Source organism: Accipiter gentilis, chromosome 10, assembly GCF_929443795.1.
Source record: "Accipiter gentilis chromosome 10, bAccGen1.1, whole genome shotgun sequence".
NCBI lineage: Eukaryota > Metazoa > Chordata > Aves > Accipitriformes > Accipitridae > Astur > Astur gentilis.
In genome coordinates this window covers 17,879,523-17,900,650 of record NC_064889.1, presented here as the reverse complement: position 1 = coordinate 17,900,650, position 21,128 = coordinate 17,879,523, and the positions used below count along the sequence as shown (strand labels likewise).

The following is a 21,128-nucleotide window of genomic DNA, read 5'->3' as shown; positions in this document are numbered from 1 at the left end:
CACCCTTGGGTGACTGAGTTGGTGATAACAATTTTAATTTTTAGGGAGCAGGAGGCAGCTGGGACAGGGAAACCCCATGGCTACTTCTCAGCAGTGCTCAGACCACTGTTCCTCCCAGCTCCCTTTCACAAGCCCCTTGAGAAAACTGCAGATGGAAGAGGCTAGGTGGTGGGAACATCTCCCTGGACATGCTGGGAATTAGGCCTGGCCTGCCCCAGAGCTGGGTGAGACCTGTCAGTGTTCCCAGGCAGCAGGGATAGCTCTCTGCTCTTAATAGAGGCAGGGCAATGGGAAGTCTCTCTCCTGGAAATGGAGAAGGAGCATGAACTCATTATTTCTCTTTGCCTCCAAACAGTCCCCACACTGCGATTTATGGCACTCTGTGGGAGTTTCCCCCCAGATCTGATCTTCTTCCTTCCCTCACACGCAGCGGAGCCACGCCAGAGCCCATCTTCCTACAGGGAAGAGCACCATCATGCGTGCTGATGTGCAGCTCCGCTTCTGGTCCAGGGAAGGTGCTTCTGGAAATGAGGTCTCAGGGTGTTCTCCAGGAACTCAGCACAGCTGCTTTCCCTCTTCCCCTCCAAAAGTGTCATGCCAAAAAGGGATGCAGCAGGTTCCATCATGTCTTCAAAGACAAAACAACCTCCTCCTCCTCCTCCACCCCAACAAACCTCCATCCAGCACCAACAGGCCAAGGGACATAAGGCAGCAGCAGCAGCTGGAGAGGCATCACATCGCAGAACTGCAGCTTATCCTGTTCTTCTGAGCAATTGTTCACAATTGACTTTGACAAAAGGACCTTTTTCTGAGGCAGTCACTGCACATGGTGGGGCTAAGAGTAAAGGAGTCAGACAGCCTGAACCTTGGTCTCAGCCACTTCACATCTTCTGGGGACCCATCTCCTTGCCTCTTATAGACTACTTATTCCTAACCATGCAGCAGCAAGGCTCAGTGTCATGCTCAACTCCTAAGCTTGCCTCGCTGTTATGACCATAAAAAGAGGTGGCACAAGGGACAGGGTGGTGATGCTGGGGAGGAGGGGAAGGAGGAAAGAAGGAAGAAAAGGAGGATGTAGCTGCTGTGCAGAACGGTGACAGAGGAATCTCACAGACTATGGGAACAGTGTCTGTAGGTGATTTGATAGTGTAAAGGCCCATGACGTTGGCCAAAAAAGAAATGAGAGCGAGAGAGAGGGGTGGACAAAATGGTGGCCTTGCACAATCTGGCACAGTGCCTGGGAGCCACAAAAGCAAGAAGCCGTTTGGGGTAAGAGAGAGGCAGCCCCAGGGAAGGGTTTTCTTTTGGACACGCTGGGCAATTAACAGCCATTGCTTGTTCTCCCCTTGTACAGAATCTCCAGCCCTTTTCATCAAAGCAGCCTGCATACAAAGGCAGCCAGGCCAGGGCTAGCAACCCTTCAGTCAATCTTTTTCACTTTCAAAGGTGGCTAAGTAGACAGGTGAGGAAAACTGGATGTCCTCTCCCAAAGGATCAAGATCCTGCTATTGAGGGGTGGCATGGTTCCTGCGTGTGGACTCCTGGCACTGGTCCACACACTTGCGCCTGACCATGCCATCTTTGGTGTCCAGGCTGTGAGCTGCTGGTGCCTGTTCAGCGGCAGTCTGTCCCACCTCCATTGGCACAAGTCTGTCCCACTAGCCCAGATGTCTCTAACATGCAGAGGAAGGTTATGTCCTTACTCCCACATGGTTACTGCCACCCATCATCTCACACACCAGGTTTGCACTGCTCTCTACATGAGCACAGAATAAACCCACAGCCACTGCTGCCACAACAAACCTCCTTGTAGCAGTGTCCCCTCCCTCTGTCTGAAACCATAAGCCAGGTCATGCCAGAGCTATGGGTGGGAGGTAGAGACTGGCAAGAGACAAGGGAGAGGATGCAAAATTTTCCCTTTCAGTAACCAGCCCCTTTCAGTAACCAGCCATAACCAGAGTCACCTATCTCCTCTTGCATCCTGGCCATGAACACTACTCTGGCCATTGAGAAGGAGCCAAGATTCCTTCTCCTCTTCCCCCATCTGCATTCCGTTCCAGACAAGCGCCACATTCAAGCAGGCTATTTTTGTGCCGGTGGTTGTTGCCTTCTCAAAATTGCCTTGACAATGCCTGTGCCGCCTGCTCCCTGCCTCCTGAGAGCAGCTGCCAAGCTGAGTTTCCCCTCATCCTCCATTAGCCACCTGAAAAAAAGACCCAGAAATGTTTTGTAGTCTCAGCCCAGTCTGGACCGACCAGATTCAGAGTCTGACTCAGCCTTTCCCCAGGTCAGGATTATTTCCTGCTCAAGGGAGATGGGCTATAGGGAGGATGCTTCTGTCTCTCTCTCACTGTCCCCACCACCCCCTGTCGCTGCCTGTCAGGCCTTTATCCTCATTGAGATGCAAGGCTGGCCACTGCGGCCATCCGCTGAGCCGTCTGCTCCTGAAGGCACCTTCCCCTCCTTCCCCCCCACTCCCAGGGCTGCCTGTGGAGCTATTCTTCAGCCTCTGCATTTCACAACAGCTCAAAGGCAGATGCATCAATCCTTTCAGGGGATGGGGACGTGAGGAGAATGGCAAGGGGGCTGCAGGCAGGTGTTGGTAGGTTCCCAGCCATCTCACAAGCCTTGTCCCCCTCCCTGTCCCCCACTGGCTCGTGCCGAGGCTTGGACTGAGGCATGGGGCAGGGGTGGGGAAGGGAAGAGGGTGGGGAGAAAGAGTGCTGGGATATGCTGGCCCCAGAGGCATGCCCAGCCAGGATGCAGGCACTCTCCCAGCTGTCTGCACGCTGCAGCCTTTCCCCCACGAAGGGAGCAGGGATCCAACCCTGTCCACTGAAGGTTTACACTAGAGACCAATTTGGCCCCGGTGCAGAGAGCTGAGGGAGGGGGAACAACCCCATGGCTGCTAGCAAAAGTGCAGGGTGGGGAGAAAAAGGAGGGGTTGGGATGGGGGGTTGTTCCTCCCAAAGTTGGCTCCTGTGCTGGGCACCCTGGGTGAACAGCACTCCTGTCTTGCACACTGAAATGGGTTAGGGATGATTCAGGACTGGGTCTCCAGGACCCCCCCACTCGACTTCCTCGCACAGCCACTTTGGTCCCGCTGCTCTCCCAGCCCTGGCAGCAGCTGGCATGGGGCAGGAGGGAGGTCTGGGTCAGGCCGGCTCGCGGTCTGCAGGAGGGCAGCTGGTTCCCAGTGTGTGTTTTACCCGTAGGTGCCACAATCCTTTGACTGTGTGTTCGAAAGCCTTGAGTCTATACATTTAAGAATCAGCAAGTTAAAAAAATTGTCCTGAAATGTTGGAGGGAGGAAAAAGGCAGGAAGGCAGAGAGGGATGGGGAAGGACTGAGAGGGAGGGAGGGAAGGGGTTGGTAAAAGAGAGTTCATCCAGGGGCACTGCCCTGGCTTTGCGCCCATCATCTGCGGGCTGGGAAGGAGGGAGGGAGGCAAGGACGAAAAGGGAGGACTGATTTCACACATTCAGTGCATATCATACAACCAGGGCAAGGCTTTCCTCCCAGGGCTTCTACCTGGGATGGTGTCGCTGCCATAGCCAATCTAGAGCCCTGCCCAGCAGCCCGAACCATACTCACAGCAGGGTTACAATTCACTGCTTCATTGCTCGGGGGAAAGATACCTTCTCCTTTCTTTCTCTCTTTTTTTTTTTTTTAATTATATATATCTTCTTAAGTACTTTTTTTCCTCCCTTTTTTGTTTCTTTTTTTTTAAAGTCTTAAAATTTTCTGTAACAGCAGCTTCTTTCTGTATTGGTGTGGAAGTTAAATATAGAGAGATATCTATAAATATATATATGCCAAACTGCCTTACAGGTTGTTGTTTTGTGGGATTTTTGTTGGTATGCTTTTTGTTTTGTTTTTTTTTCAGTGTTGTATGTGTAGCAGGCACTTGAGTTTATATGAAGATGTTTGATTGGGAGCTGAGGGGTAAAGGACTTGGGAGGAGGAGAGGGAAGGAAGGACGGAAGGAAGGAGCAGGGACTTTCAACAAGTGGCCACTGCTAGCCAAGGATGTCCAGGTAGATTGGTGTGGCCTTGCCCAGAGCATGAAGGATCTTGTAGATCTCCTTGATGTTGAGCCGTTGCTGAGGTTCTCTCTGCCAGCAGCCCAACATGATGTCGTAAACCTCCTTGGGGCAGACTCTTGGCCTTTCCAAAACTCGGCCTTGGGTAATACACTCAATGACCTGAAAGAAAGAAAGAAAAGAGATGTTGAACACCAGTCGGACAGTTCCTGGAGGGTGTCCTGTCCCAGCTACTTCTTGGCTCATGTGGTACTGTTTAGTGAATGGGAGTGCTGAGAAGCCAAGAGGTCTGCAGATCCTCAGCGCTCACCTGTTTGTGTGTTGTAATGATAATTTTACAGTGAAAAGTTTGTCTCCAGCTGCAGTCTTGAAGTTCCTAAAAACCTTCCCCATTTAACACCCACCTACCTCAATGCACTCTCCAAATACGAGGTCACAAGCAAATGAAATGAAGTTTTAATTTCTGATGTCAGTTTTTCGTGCTAACTGAAGAAGGAAAAAAAAGCCTTAAAATCCCCAAACTAAAGTAATATTTTGCACAGCTGAAATGATATTTTTCTTCCCTGAAAATCAAGAGTCCTTTCCACTGCAAAGCCCAGGAGAGTTCTACAAGGGAGAGTTCAGAGCACCTTTTCCTACCTCCATCTCCAAGGGCAGCTTTGCCTCATTATGACATAGAAAAGCAGCTGAAAGAATGAAATTTCATCTCAAATCACATCTGTGATGGAGAAAAAAATTTGCAGTGCTAACCCTCTGTTCTGGGTCAAGTCGGTGCTGCTAATGAGAGAAATCTGAGCTCTTAGCATTAAAGTCTCTTCAGAGGGATGCCGTTGGAAAGGACTACCCTGTCTGTCTGTTTTGCTCACTGGAGGAATGGATGCAAAGGGAAGGGAGGTATGATTTGTCAGAGAGCTGCTATTACCGTCTGGCCTCCTTGGTTGGAGTTGATGAGTCCCAGCATTGCAGTGTGCGAGTGACCTGCCACGCTCTGCAGATAAACATAGATCCCAAGCAGCATGTTGAGGGAAGCCACCCAGCAAGGAGTGTTTGGAATTTATCATTTATGAATAGTAATGGGCCTGCCACACAGCTCAACGGATACTTATCACTTTGCTGTTTGCATGTAAGTACAGAGAGGAGAGATTAGGACCTGCTGAAAGCAGGGCAAAGAAGACGCAGCATGCAGAGAAGCCTGCATTGCCATAAAGCTGCTGGCAGCGGTGACTTGTAGGAGGAGGTGCGTTATGACAGGACATCCTGGACATGCACAGGAACCCTGTGGTGGGTCCTTTCTCTCCAGAGCAAAGGAAGGGCATAGGCAGAAGTTAATGGACTGGCTGAGACTTTCAGACGAGGTGGTGCCCTGCCTCATTCCTCTGCTCCAGCCTTGAAAAAACCTGCTAAAATTGCTCTGGGGGTATGAGGACATGCGGATGTCACAGGAGGGAGTGGGCGTCCCAGCCCACACCCCGCAGTGGCGATGCTCCACCAGCCTGGTGATTGTTCATAGCCCAGCCCTGGCAGCCTGGAGCTTAGCACAGACTCAATTAACCTGCCTCTCCACAGGGCTCTGCAGCTGCGGCCAGGCTGCTGCTGAGACTTGCTTTGAGGTCTCGCTCTCCAGGAGCTGGTGAAGGTGTCAGTCCTCTGCAAGCACCCAGGTTCTGCCACCTCTCCGCAAATTGTGAAAAATGACCCAGATGAGACCTAATGATGTGGCTCTCTCCCACCAAGACAGCGTGGTCTGGGGTGGGAGTCTTCAGCTCTCAGAAAGAAGTGGGTACAGCAATAGAAAAAGGAAAGACAAGATTTTTTCCAGTGGTGGTGGCAAAGCCAATACAGCTGCATCTGTGCAGAGTTTAACCAGCCCTCCTCCCTCAAGGTTAAGGGTGACTATTCTCAGCCCTACTGCCCTGCAAAGTAAACTGAGGCAGAAAGCATGGGAGTAGCTGAGCTGTCATATTCCAGCGTGCCTATCAGCCATGTACAAACTACATGTGCTCATTTGTGTGTGTTTGTATTTACCCTCCCAGGGAAATGCAAGAGCAGCTCATTAAATAGCGTGACAAATAACTTCTGTCGCTGTCGATTCCATTGTTTGTGTCTCTAAAATGTTTGCGTGTGCTACTTTGGGATATACAGTCAGGCCCCATTGAGCACACGAATGGGCAAGTGTTAGAGCTGTAAAGCAACACCTTGGATTTGCCATCTCTGCAACTCACTTAATTAAGGGATCTGTATCCAGAAAGCAGAAAATGCACATTTCTCATTACAAAAGGTGAAATTTCTGAAATCCATTAGATACACAGTAGGATAAAAATGTGCAAGGTTCCCACACACTGCTATGTCAATGCATCTTGTTCGTCTTCTATAATACCCCCTGCTATTCTGAGCAAAAATCTTCCAATGCATTTCTGCTGATGTGCCTCAAACCTCAGCTCTGACACCCTGCTAATCCCAGCCAGCCTTCCCTCAACATTTTTGCAGTGCAGCCCTATACTGATGGTCTGCAACTTTTGCTATTCAAAGAAATAACGAGGACAAACCAGCTCCTTGGGTTCCACCCTCAGTGAACTGGGGCAAACCATATAATAGATATCCTTGTGGCAAAAAGCCCCACAGAAATGTGCCACACGCTATGTAACAGGCTGCAAATACTTTCTCTCAAACTGGAGACTGCAGTAAGAGCCTCAGCTATAAAGGAGAAAGAGTGCAGAGGAAATTCAGGGCACGATGATAACTTAGATCCCAGCAGTAATTAGGGTATCCCCAGTTCTGGCAGAACCCCAAGAGTTTAGAAGATGTGGTTGTTGTAGAGGTATGTCAGGAACTTAGAAGGGAGAGACTGGGCATGAGCCAGTACATGGCTTTGTCAGAGCCCTTTGATTCCCGCATGCCTAAGTTTCCCCAGCTCTTTGCCACGGGAGTGCCAAGGAGGGGACCATCTATGTACGAACTGCTTTGCAAGCAATCTGGAAAGGAGAGATGGTAAAAAGTACAGTTCACAGCTGAGTTGTCTCAGCACTGTTGTACCTCTGTGTTTGAGAGCTGAAACCAGGGCTGCTTCCCATACGTGAAGATCTCCCAGAGGATCACCCCGAAGCTCCAGACGTCACTCTCTGTTGTGAACTTCCTGTACATGATGCTCTCCGGAGGCATCCAGCGGATAGGCAGCATGGTGTGTCCTCCAACCTGGGTGAGGGCAAAGGCACAAGGAAATCTGAGTGATGAGAGCCCTGAGGAAGCGGTCAGCCCTGACGTGATGTGGACAAACTCAGGGCCTCCCTGTGAGCTACATCGACAAGGAGCTGTTCAAAAAAGCTGGGCTGGCTACTGCCTCCCCAACCGCCCATGGGCTTACCCACCAATCCCACCTGGTTAACATGATGGATAGGGACTGAAATGTATCAAGATAAATGATGTCCTCTCCTCCCAAAATGGGCTTGTAAAGAAATCAAATGACAGAATGCCAAGAGTATACTCCAGCCGTACAGTCTGACGGACCAGGAGGCCAGGCAAGAAAGAGTGTTCAGCAAAGTATTGCGCCGAGTTTCACAGGGCCTCAGTGCTCTGACGCACCCACCAGAAATACAGCGTGAGGTTCGGCTCTCTTCGGTAAGGTTTTCTAAAAGCCATGCACAGGCATCTGCGCATCACCTAATTGCATGAAAGATTTTGTGCTCATAAAACTGTGCTACAGGCCTTTTCAAAGAGCGCTTTGAATATGTAAATGACTGCAGGACCGCACTGCAAAAAGGCGGTCTGTTTGTAAAGAACAGGCTCTTACAGGCAGGGATATACCCAGCATTTAATGGAGGCAGGAAAGCCAGCCCCTTTGGAGAGTTTGGAAATGGAAGAGCCGATGGGTGAAGTCCCATTGGGTATGCCAAGCCAGGGAAAGGCACTTTCTCAGTCAGGGTCTACCCTTCTCTAGGGCACATGAATCCAGCAGGTATACAGCAGGTTTGCAGGATGCAGGCAAACAGTTTGGAAGCAGATGGATTTACCTTCAGATTCACTAGAGATTTCTAAACAAGTGTCTCTGAGCAAGACAAGTTTTTCTCTGTTCTGTCCTTCTACATAAGAAGCACCATCTGTGGGGAAATAGCTAATTGATAAGACCAGCCGGTGCTGGAAGCACTATGGCTGCAAGTCTCCAGCACTCATTTCTGCTGAGGGCAAAGTGTCCAAGGTTTTAGCGGTGATGAGAAAGAGCGCTTTTGCGGCACTGCTTGGAAGACTGCTTGTCTCATTACAGACACCAAAAAAGCAAGTGCTAGTAACTTTGTAGCACTGCAGCTGAATCAAACAGGCAGAAATCTCTCTGGTTCTACGAAGGATCAGGGGAGAAGGTATCTGGTATCTAGATTTCCAGCACATGTGTGGCTATTCAAAATAATGAGATTGTTGTGCTCGCTTGGATGAAAATGTTTCTTGTACAAACAAAAGCTCTCCTCTGAGCTGCCAGTTTTCCCAAGCCACTACAGGTTTCTTTGCCTGATTAAAGCAGAACTAGTGTGGGGAAGGGTCAGTACAGAGACGTGCTGCAGTGCTTGGAAACGGGAGGGATAGTGCTGGGGAGGTGTGTTGGAATAGGGTGTGAAATGGGTATGATGTTTAGCAGGCTTTCTGCACAGAGGGTGTGAGTCAGACTTCTCTGGGGTTTGACAGAATCTGGACTCGGGCTTGCAATGTTGTACTCAGAGGTCTGCAGACCCACCCTTTTTCTAACTCTGAAACAGACCCTCCCTCAAAAAAAGAGAAGGAGTTTTAGAAGTCTCAGGAACATCTTTCTTTCCTAAGTGCAGAGGTGCTCAGAACTGAAATGCATGAAGATAAAAAGCTCATTGCAGTTCTACACCTCCTATTTAGAGATGGCCTGCCTGGTGTGTTCTCAGCTTGCTGCTCTGGACTCCCGAGAATGTTCTCCCATAATGGAAATAATAGAAATATGCTTTTCTTTGTTTGTTTCTTTGAAACCCTGGCTGCAGTTTTAGCTCTTTCTTGCCTTCCCAGCTTTTACAAGTTGCTTTCCCTTCTTGTGAAGGGCTCTGAGGAAATGTTATCAATAGAACAGGACATACATCAAACTTGATTGTTGCAAAAACTGTTTTGTGCTAATGCTTATTTTATTGTCCTTTAAGTAGCACTAAGTCTTCAGTTTTCCAGCAATCTCAAAATGAGTACTTATTGCAAAGCACTCTACATTTGCAATATCCCGAATCTTGCAGCATCATTCGAGATTACAGGTAGTGCAACATATTGAGCACAGTTAACTCCTTTTTGAACAGGTCTTACAGCAGTTCAGAATCTACGAACCAGGTTCTCATCTTATACAAAAAATATTACAGCAGTATTGCTTGAATGGGAGGGCCCTGATTTACACCACTTGGGGATCTGGCCCTAAAAGTAGAGCGGAGAAACCAGTAGTCCCAGCTCAGTTCTAATAAGCTAAAATAATGTCAAGGTCTTTGGTCTCCTCTGGATACACCCTGGTGAGGAACTGCCAGTAGAGTGACATACACAGTCAATGGTTGTCCCAAGGATGTGAGGACAGTCTTGTCTTAGCTTATGTGGTGGAGTCCAGGGATTGCCAAAGCATTCCTTCCAGCCCTGTATGTCAAGTGAGACACATCTTTTACTAAAAATTAATCTGGTAATAATTAATAAGCAAATTAATTTTGGGGGGAGAAACCCCCAAGCAATGCCCAGAAATGTGTGGGTCCCCAAATATGGCTTAGCTGTGCTCATAGATAATAAGGTATTCTTTGCTGAGGTATTCTTTGCATCTCAAACAGGGTGCCACATCTTTGAGAGCAAATGTTAAGTCTTGCACTTACTAGCTAGCTATAAGCAGAACAGGCATGAATTAAACTGTACCATAAAACTACTGCAGTGTCTAGCCTAGCACATAAGGCTGACTATTACATTTTAAAGCACCTCCTTTGACTATCCCTTACTGCTTCCCTCGCAAACTGATTAGGATTAAAATTCCCATTTCACAGATGAAAAAACAGATGCAGGAAGGCAGGGAAAGGCCCTGCTCTGAAGCTGTATCGTGAGTGAACACTAAGTCGAGTCTTCTTGGTCTGCAGTCAGCCATACACTGTTATTTGCTGATGTAGCAAAATCATTTAGAGCTGAACACAGAGGGATTGTGCTACTGATGCCATAGGAAACAGAGTGTGTCCAGGGTGACAGACATCCTTTGCATAACATGTAGTGGCTGTGATCTGTGTTATGCCACTGTAGACTTGCACGTGATTCTCACAGCTACATATGTCTTTTACAGGACCAGCCATTGCCAGAAACATAAAAGCAAAATGATGCTATTAAATCAGGCTTAAAAAAAAGATGCTGTTCTTTTCTTTTGCAAAGTCAGTTTACATGGCATGTCCTTGGTTTTTGAGAGAATTGTTATTGTGTCTTTAGACAGAAGCTGAAATTTTGTTTCAGTCGAGCTCCTGTTTGCTCAGAGCTGGGCCTGGCGGGTTTCAGAAATAAGTGGCCATGCAGGACTGATGCTTGTCAGGAGCATGTTACTTCTGAGTCTTTTCTAAAACTGTCATGTCATCTTCCTACCCTATCTTCCTCCATTTCCCTTGGGAGCCAGGGATGGGGGAGCCCAGCCATCATGCAGGTTCATCTTCTAAAGGCCTCTACAGGTGAAATGTCCTCAAACAGTGGCATTGCAACATGTCCCCTGGAGATACTCCACAACCCGGAGGAAGGATTTGCTTTCGAGCAAAAATAAGGCAAGTAAATCCTCTTCTGTTCCTCTCTTTAAATCCTATGATGCTGCCAAGCTTGCCCTTTCTCCTTGTTATTTTAATGCTTCATAGACCTGCAGACTGGCCTCTTTATCCCATTGCCATGGCTGTCTAGCTTTGCTTGACATTTTTAGCTCTCTTTTTCTCCCTAGATCAACTCCCCATGCCCACATTGACAAGTTATTCCCACTGCTTTACTCTTTCAGTTTGCAGTACTGTCCTGGTAATAGAGCAATCAGTGCGTATCCTCTGAACGGCCAAAGTTTCCTTGTTCTGTCTCCATTTCACGATCGCAGTATCACCTACTTGTTTCCATCCCTTTCTAATGGATACTCCCAAGTGCATGACCTGGTCTACAGCCATGTGTTTCTGATACTCCGGGGCACCTGGCCTCTGCTCTGAAGCCTCATTACACATCCAAGCCTGTAGACTTGCAAGATAACCAGCCACTCCCTTTGAGCAGCTTATTGCTGTATTAGATATGAACCTCAGTGAGCTGGGGGAGGTTCGTGAAAGGCCAGCGTTAATGGCCATTAAGGAGAGAGATAATTACTTAAATGCTAGTACAGCACTTTGACGATGTAAAGCTATATAAGTGCTACATACAAGTAGTATTATAAGGCTTGAGGTTTGTCTGCTAGCAAAGAAAGCTGGTGTCTAGGAAAAAAATTCTCCTTGTCCCAGCTTTCTGAATGACATCCAGCTGATTAGGAAGGGAAAAGATGACACGTTATCCCCAACGAGTTCGACAGCACAGCAGCAGGTAGTGGAGCAGCAGTGTTCAGCGAAGACTGGGCAATATACCTGCAGTTTGGGCCATTAACAGAGATAGCATGGAAATCAAAACCAGAGTACAGCTGAAAAACCCTTATGAGAACTTTGGACTGGTAGGAATCCAGATACTGGCATGTTAAAGCTCACATACTAGTTCCAGGGCTGTAGCACAACGCAGTATTCAGAGGGGTGCTACTGAGCCATCCTCTCCATGCTCACAGCTGAAGGTTGCTTCATGAGTCTCAGCTAAGAATGGAATTTGGTCTCTGGCATACTCTAAGGCTGTGTAGTCCTTTTTGTGCAGTTTCGTTCCTAACTTTGAAATAAAATAAAAAATAAATCAGTCCTTTTGTTTTCTTTGGTCATTTGACATTTGCTTTCCAAGGTCGTTTGACAGTTTTCTTCCTGTTCCTGGCTACTTCAGGGAGGCTCTGCTCCTGTTCCTGCCTTGGGAAAGTTACAAGAACCACTGTAGGCGTCTTCATATGGTGCAGCATTATTTGAGCTTCCCTTTTATGTGCAGTAAGCCGAAATACTTGAGTTTGTACAGAATCACGTAGCAGTAGTGGAGACCTTGGCAGTGTTTCTTTCCAGGAAAATCCACTCAACACTCAATCCACTCGACCTAGTGATAAGACACACATTCTCTGATTGCTGTCTCTGTTGCTGCTGCTGTAGGTAGGGATGACCTGGGATCTTCTTTAATTGCAGACCTGGCTGTCATCCCAGGATGGGCTGTACCAGAACATATGTCCTTTAGACCTCAGCTCTAGAAGCTGGGTGATCCCTGGAAGATACTTAGCTCTGAACCTTCCCCCAGCAGCCAGATGTATGTCCCCATCAGGACACATTGATTCCTGCTGTGGGCAGGATGTGTTATTCAGCAGTTCTGTACAGCCTTGTATGAATAAGAGCCACAGGTGGCTGTGTCACCCGAGAGGACACAAGGGCAAAAAAAAAGCAATGCAAGCAAGAAGCAGGAAAAGCATCTCTGTTTGGCTAAGTTGAGCTCTTGGGAGAAAAACAAACAACAAACAAAACTGCTGTAGATCACGCCTCTGTGAGTCGAAGTTTGTCAGATGGGGTTGCAGCATGAGAAGGTGGCTTCTCAGGGGCGAGACAAATGGCAGTACGTGCTCATGGCTGGGGATCCAGGAGGAGACACTCCTTCTCTGCCTTCAGTGCAGGATCCAGCAGTGTTGAGAGATGTTTCCCTATCAGATGTGCCTGTATTTTGCCTGTGTGAGTCCTGACAGATTCCTGGGCACCTTTTGCAAAGCAGAGGGATTAACTCTGACATGCCAGACAGAGCTGAGCTTTGCTGAACATTAGCTGTCCCTAACTTCGTAGTTTTAACTGTCACCTTATTAGGCTTTTAAGTACCCAAGTAGTTTACATCAGAGGTAGCTGAATTTAACTGCAAGTTGTGACTGGATGTGATTCCGGAGTACTTTATCTGTAATTTCCTTTCAGCTTATCCAGAAAGAAAGATGCTAGCTGTATCTGAGACTGCACCATTGCCAGAACTACTGTGGCCTCAAAAAATCCCCAGGTTGTTTTCCTGACTGAAAGGCATCATGCGTTAAGGCCGTACCAGCCCCCAGGCTGAGCCTCTTCTAAGTCATTCAAAAGCCGTCACTGCAAACTCTCAGCATAGCCCTGTCCTTGCCTTCAGGTCTTGTGCCTTTGCTCTGCTGCTGTCACAGCCAGTGCTAAACATAAGCCTTAAAAACAGTCACCAAACAACAAAAAGCTTCTACCAAACATTTCAACTTACTTGACTGACTTATTGTGTCCTCGCCATGCAGCACTCTGCATGTGTATGCTCCACTTTCTGGGAGCGGCAGATCTGATCCTGTCCTAATCCTCACTTTCTACACCAACCACCTCTTCCATTGCAGGCTCTGGCAGTGCAGCAATGTCGGGCTTGCTGCCTGCTCCCCTGCATGCCAGTGGCTGAAGACATCTCATAGCAATTAGCAAGGGATCACAGAGGGGTTCTGGAGATTTACAGAATGCACAAAGCAACCCATAGCTGTTTCTCCTACTTGCATGCAGCTGCGCTGGGTGTCCCAGCCTTGCCCAAAGCAGGGGAGATGCAGATCGCCTGCTGCCAGACAGGAGAGGGTTGGACTTACCCAGAGAGAGCATGGGGAAAGGAAGCAAATGTCCCTGTCGTGAGGTGATGTAAAGAGCCGGATGGACTTGCTCAGGAGCAGGAAAGACTGACCAGGCAGGGTTAATGCGAAACTGAGAAGGGGGTGGGTGAGACCTTCCTGCTCCTAGTAGGATTGTTTGGCAAGGGACTGTTTGTTCCCCCCAGATGCACATACTGTGTTTAAACATGAGGCTAAAAATAAAGCCTGCCATTGACATTGTTTTTCCTTACTTCATTTAACAATCTAGTTGCTTTATGACCTGTAATTCTGAATCACGTTGAATCAAGCGGTGTAATTTGCAAGCAGGGACAGCGGCCTTTCTCCCCCTTCCCCTCATCTCTGCTCCACTGAGTGTGTTTTAATCCCACGGTTTTCAGCATTCCTAATGAGCCATTAACAAGCTGCCAATTACTTATGCAAATGAGGGGGGGCAGACATGGAGGGGTGGCTGTAGCTAGAGGTAAATTCTGCTACCTCAAAACGGCCTGAGATAAATCACTGCTGCTCTAAGAGCTGCCTGTACCCAAGAGTCCTCTCAGTTATATTATCTGCCATCTAAAAATGCCAGAGGTAATGCAGAGGATGGTTAAGAAAAGGGAAACAGAGGAGTAATCGCACATATATTTTTAATTATGTTTGCCAATAATCTATTTGCTGTGCTCCTTACCACAGTTCACCCCTCCCCTCTTCTTCCCAGAACTCAAAGCAGCAGCACCCCCATCTAGGAAAGGGCTGCACAACCAGCCCGCAGAGAACAAAGGCCAGTTTCTCATTTTTGTATAAGTTAATGCTCCAAAAGCCATGGTCTCCAACACTGGGACATAAGCTGTGAGAAACCCCAGCCACGCTTCATTCAGCTGGGGAGATGTGGGAGCAGAGCAGCTGCAGTTTGCAAAGCACCTAGTAAAGAGGTCCGCAAGGCCACCACCAGGTCCTAGCCGGTCCTAAACCCCTGTCCTAACAGTTGCTGCTAGAGCCTTCCCAGGTGAAGGAGAGGTGACCAGCCTCCAGATCCCCTGGGCCACCTACTAAAAGCTTCTTGTGGCCCAGAATGACAAGACCCCACACTAGGTTCTCAGACAGCGGAAGAAAGCGATAGCACTGGGGAAGGATACCCTGGTGGGAGACCCAGTGGCTTCCCAGGAATCCCACTGCTTGGCTGTGTGTTGCCACTTGGCAGCTGGGCAGAAGGGTGCATGCAGATGGTGGCCTCTGTGGTCTTCTGCACTCAGCCACAACATGGGCACCACACCTGGGCTGTTCAAAAGCTACCGGCTAAGCCACCTTTCTTCTCGTCACCGCCCAGATGACAGCAGAGGCTGGGAAGGCCACCAAACCTACTCAAACTGCAGCCATCAGATAGTTTGTCAGGCACTGTAAGGATTTACCAATTTGTCTCCACCAGGCTGGAGACCCTTGCACCACACCCCACTTTTTTAGGACAGGCCTGCTCAGAGACACACAATACCCGTGAAACAGCACAGCTGTCGGCTGGTTCCAACTTCAGAGGGGATCTGCAGTCTGCAAAGACTGCTTGTGCCAACAGAAATTGTCCATGACTGATCTGCATTATCATTTTGCAGTGAGCTGGTAATACTACAAGAAGTGTTTAATAGCTCAAAAGCTAATCAGATAGAGGCTAAGTTAAACCATCGTGATGCAAGAAATGCGTCCATCAGGATTCTGCTCTTTTTGCGACACAGAGAATGAAAATCGGCTCAGTTTCTGGCTTTGGAAAGTAGGAAGATTTGCCCAATAAATCTTAACCTGGCGATATAAAAGCAAAGTCTCAAAATGGCCTGAGAAAGGCAGCTTAGGAAATAGGACCAATAAAGCACTTGCATGTGCGATCACTCTACGTTAAAATGCTTTCAGATTGGTATCTCATAATCTCCCCTTCCATCGTCCCTCTCTCTCTGTCCTGACAGTGACTCCCCTCTGGGTAACCAATAACGCTCTGTCTTTGTCTGCAGCCAGAGCCATTCCTGACTGAGGACTATACATGATTTAGATAAGGCTCCATTACTTAACTTCTGGATGCTGGATAATCAGTTCAACTGCCTTGGCATTAATCATAATAATATTCAAAATTCATTAGGCTAGATTGTTTGGAGATCTATTTCTTGTTAACGTCAGATTCATTGAGCATAGGCCTGGCACCATACAGATAGAAATTTAATACAACGCAGGGTATAGGATCTCCCTATAGAAGCAGTCCCTTTCTTTACATGCAGCTGGACTGTGATCTGGCAACTCCTGCCTGGTTTGTCATTTGTGAATCTTGTTAAGTAGCAGTGAAACACTGTGAGCATGCTGCCAACATGCATGATGTTGGTTGACCAAGGGACATCTATAGAAACATATAGCTGAGTATGGAGTTTTTAAAGGGGAAGGTTAGATGCTCAGATCTGCACCCACAAATCTCAATAGTATCTTTTGTATCTAAAAACTGGGCAGGCAACACAGAAACTTTTATGTGCAATCATGGTATGGAGGTACAAAAATCAAAAGTCTATTTAAAATAGAAATCTGTTCCTTGCTTTCCTGAAAACTTACGGTACTTCAGATTAGAGGATGGGGCCTTAGTCCTTTACCAAGATGAAAAACTTTCAGCAATAAAACAGCTGGATCATTCCTTCTAGCCAGTTTCTTGTAGGCCAATTGAGGACGGGTCCCAGTGGTGGTCTTCCTAATGGTTTATTTGGCCTGTTTAAGCATTTGGGGTGATGGTGCTTTCCTTCAGGTACAAATTCTCACCCTCTAGTTGAACAGTGGTTTCTCAGCAGGGAAACATCACAGAAATATAGAACAACTTCAGAAGATGCATACGCTTTCTCTCCTATGAAGGCAGTGCAGGCACAGATGGCATCTCAGACAAACACGTTGCAAGCTGTGTTAAAATAAAGAGCTCATCATCGGAGGCTGCAGTGTCACACCTACTAATGATGTGATTAAACTCATCAGGGCCGGTGGGAAAGCTGTGCCAGCTCTGGCACTGCTGAATGGAGAGCTGCATTTCACAGTAGAGGCAAACCCCAAATCCCCCCACCCATAAGTGAGGCTGCTGTAGAGACACGTCGAATATATCATGTTAACGGCTAAACTTCCTGATGCATAAAATAGGGGAGGTTGCCCCGGACATGCCCTTCCCATGCCAACCTGAAGCATCCCTGTCAAAAGGTGGTGTGGCACGCAGAGGAGAGACTGCAGATGGTGACAACAGGCGAAGAGGGACAGGCACAGGAGAAGAGAGCGACTGCACCCATCCGAGCACAGTTGCGATGAGGGAACAGCAGCAGCAGCACTGGGAAGTGGCAGAACTAAAACCAGCGATAGCCAAAATGGTGGCACCTGCAGAAGATGAGGCTGGGGTCTGGCTGCAGGATTCTGCTGGAAAACAAGCTAAATTTGAAAATTCAAAGGAATCAAGCATTGCATCCTCTTCTGCTCTATTTTTCCACCTGAGACTTTCTGTGCATTGAAGTTTCCTCCATTCTTTATCAAGTTTTCCAGATGCCCTTGAGTAGGGCAGAGCTGCTGGAGTCCTGTGCATTTTAACCACTGTGTTAAAATTCTTCCTCCCTACTTTATTTAGCCAGAAGCGTAAATAAATAAGCAAACCCACAAACACAGGAACCTGGCTCCCAGATGCCATTAGAGCCCTCGAGTACTAAGTGGCCATCACAGACATCACTGGTTGCCTTCTGCTCCCCTTCCTGCAGCCAGCCAGACACTCCACCCCAGTGAGCCCCGCTGGGACCATTTTACAAACCCAGCACCCGGTAGGACACATCTGACTGTTTTTGCCATAATATAGGACTGCTTCTAGACAGTCAGCTCCCCGAACTGGGTGAGTTTTCCTAGATGAGTCTCTAGCCACCTGCTCTCCATTAGGGTTAGCCACAAGAGGAAGGACGGAAGGAGAAAGTGAGTCTAAGGAAACCGCTAATGTTCTGCAGTGTCTGATAGGATGAATGACCCCTGCAGACATATGCTGAGCAGACAGGATAGTCCTCAATTATGTCATTGCTGGAGCATTTACTTCAAGGAGAAACGTGACTACAAATGCTGGGCTTAAAGCCTTGACTGGTTTCACTGCCTCTGGATAAGCCGCTCTAGTCCAAGAGCGTTAGGTATGTGTATGCGGCATGCACAGGCAATGACACGCATGTCTGCGTAGGAAACAGCTTCACAGCCCAAAGAGTAGAGCTGAAAAAAAAACCCTATTAAATTTCATTCTGCCCTCTTTCCTTTGTAAGAGAGGGCCCTAAAGGATTTGCTAAGGTATTGATGGGTGCCAATCCATATATCCCAGTGGGCAACCCACAGCCTCCCTCAGGAAATCACAAGCAAATCTTGCCTACATGATGGAAATTTCCTGCTTGCCACACTGATTTTCCCCAGCCTCGTCCTCACCGAATTATCCCTGTGCTAACTTCTATATACTTCTCTCACATTTTCTAACCTTCAAGCTCACAACCTTATAAATATTTGCAATCAGGTAGCACATCTACCCACTCCGGTCAATCTTTAGACAAACTATCTACATGCAGTTCTTTCTACCCTCAGCAATCAATTGCTTCACACTGTCTTTGTTTCTGCTGCCCCTCTCCAGAAGCTGTTGACCTTATGGATACTCTTTGTGGGGCTCAGTCAGGGACATGTGGCTGTGTAATAAAAGAGTATTTAACATAATGATTGCTGTAGAGGCACACACTTTGCTCTTTGACTTAGGTCCTTTAAATGGGTGGCTTCAGAAGAGCATTTGTTTCACGGGCACACTGGAAGCCACAAGCTTGCTGGGGAGCTGCCACCCCACAAGGGAGCGTGCTTGGTTCGAAAAGGACAGGGTTTATAAAGACAAAATGCAACATGGCCTGGGGCAGGCACAATCTCACTTTACAACGATACTTGCTGTATATTGATCAGAACTGGCTCAGTGCTTTATTAGCCACCCAAGAGGTGCGATGAGCTGCTACTGGAATTTGTGCTTGATAATCAAAGACATTTGTCATTCTTCAAAATGCTCCGTGAGTAGGTGTTTGATCTGGGTGCGTGTGAAAAATGGAGGACAGCAATCCAGAGCAAGAGGCAGGGAGGCAGCAGGCACGGGCAGGGTGTCCTGCTGCCCACCCCTTATCCTGACCCACAGGGCATCCCTGCTGCGGCATCCCATGTGGCCCCGGGGACACCATCCCACAGGGCAGGACCCAGCGGCCGTGCAGCTCTGTGGCTCGGCAGAGTCCTCCACCACTGGCAAAGCTCTCCCCCATGAAGCTTGAAGAGCAGCAGCCGTTGCTGCCATTCAGCCCCCGGCTGCCTGGCACACATAGCTCCCTCAAAGCCCTCCTTTCTCTTTTGGCTTTCCCACATTTCCTAGACAAAGTACTCTGGGTTTTTTTCCTCCCTCTCACTGACGGGTACAGGTGGCCTTGCTGTCAGCTCATTGTACCTCCCCCAGCTTGAATTGTAAACTATTTAACAACAGCTTTAAATGCACCTAAAGAGTTTTCAGTCTGCATTCTTCTGCCATCCCTCTGCTTCTCTGACATTGGGAAGAGTCGTTTGGAAACTTATCGCAGACTTCCCTATGTTGGAGGTCTAATTACATGGAAACTGGTGACCTTGTAAGTACAGGGTAATCTGCTGTGTAATACCAAGGTAAATTATCCCAGTACTTCTGTCTTCTTTTCCACTGCAACCTTCTGCAGAGATGCAAGTACAGCCAGTTAAATAGTAATTAATCTCAGAAGCATTTGACACTTGCCCAAGCTGGTGAGGAGTAACCAGCAGAAGCCCACTGGCTCTGCACGGGGCAAAGGACAGGCTCAGGACCCACCGCTCGGGGAGCGTCTGGTGTCACCTGGCCAAAGCAGGGGCTACTTTGTCACCCAGCTGTCCGAGTGCTGGCTGCCTGGGGCAGCAGGGACGGGCTGCTTTCTCAGAGCTGGATGCAGCTGTCTCCTGCCTGCCCTGTGCTAGGCATTGCTTATTCAGAGGGACACATCCAGACTCATCTGCAGGAGGAAGGGGGCACCAGGGGTATGCTGATGCCCGAGGGGAACAGGCACCCGCCTTGTCTGCGTTAGCAGAATGGGGCCAGAGGTTCAGAGCTGCTCATCCGTGATGGGGGTGAGCCATCTGGAGCACTTTCTTACCCTCACCGTAAGCGAGGTGTGTGGGAACCATCCAAACCAGCCAGGCACAGCCCCAGGCGTTCACCCTGCAAAACTCCAGGAAAATCAGCCAAGAGATTCGCTTTCTTCCTCCCCACTGTGAGATGCGCTTCGTTCCCTCCCACGCTAACAGCCTGTCGCCCTGGGGCTGGGGGCTGCCTGTCTGACCCCTGGTACCTTTGTGGCAACGAAATATATTTGCATACATTTTAGACCTGCTGACAACATTCCCTCTGGAGACCTTCAGTTTTTTATAGTAACCACGGCAATGATTTTCAGATTACAGACTAATAAAATATTTTAATTTGTTAGGAACATTAAGGTGGGCACTGTACGATTCTTATGACATTTAAATAGTGCTTAAAAAAAAAAAAAAAGGAGGGGGGGTTCTGAGTGCGTTTCTCTTCCAAACAGGAGCACTGAAATAGAAAGTCAAAATCCCACACGCTGGTACCAAGATCAGCTCTGACACCTCCCCTCTGTGCCTGTTTCACTTGAATACCTGCCAAGTTAAATAAGCAAACATGGGACTGCGGCGTCCTAGTTGCAAACCTGGTTTTGGCAAATGAGCCCTCCTCCTTAGTCACTCTGGTTACACTGCGCGGCAGTGACCCGATCTGAGCATATATGACTCCGTGTACCATTGGCCTCTATGGGCTGGGTCACAACTAATGGGTAACACAGAGTTTTTGCACCTCAGCCTATACTCACCTAGTTCTTCCCTCTCACCCGTTCATTGTGCACTCTGATTAACTAACTGGACAAGAATGTAAAGCAAGCAAGTCATGGCTCTAGAGCATCCCATCTTTTCCATGGCACACAACATACACTCTGTGCCACAAGGCAGACTACTGCACCAGACCCTTTCCTCTGTCTGGGTAGCAATTGCACGGTTTGGAGTCAGTAAGACTGCACTGAATAAAGCAGGGATATTTTGGAGGGGGAAAGTTGCCCTTGCAGCTCTATGGTTGATATGGCTGATAGCTCTGTGCTCAGTTTCCTAACCTGTAAAACGGGGCAATGCAACTCACTGACTTCTCAAAGATGCTGTGCAGGTAGTGGCTTGTACAGCAAAACAATAAATGGCATGGAAAAGCCTGCCACAAAAGGGAAAAATAGTCAAATGTTTAGCTCAGTGTTAGTTATACCTGAGACAAGAGAGACAGAGGGTTACACGGTTAATGTTATGGAGAAGAATAGCAAAGA

General features: G+C 48.1%; 1 protein-coding gene across 1 annotated transcript in view; it reads right to left on the bottom strand.

Moving 5' to 3' along the window:
* Positions 1-3,711: 3,711 nt before the first annotated feature.
* Positions 3,712-21,128, bottom strand: part of NTRK3 (neurotrophic receptor tyrosine kinase 3) — a 220,335-nt gene continuing 202,918 nt past the window's right edge. Inside the window, exons 16-17 of the mRNA XM_049812839.1 lie at positions 7,077-7,235; positions 3,712-4,205 (exon numbers count right to left, since the gene is read on the bottom strand). Of these exons, the coding sequence (XP_049668796.1) occupies positions 4,020-4,205; positions 7,077-7,235 (345 nt within the window). The 3' untranslated portion in view covers positions 3,712-4,019. The remainder of the gene's footprint in view (positions 4,206-7,076; positions 7,236-21,128) is intronic.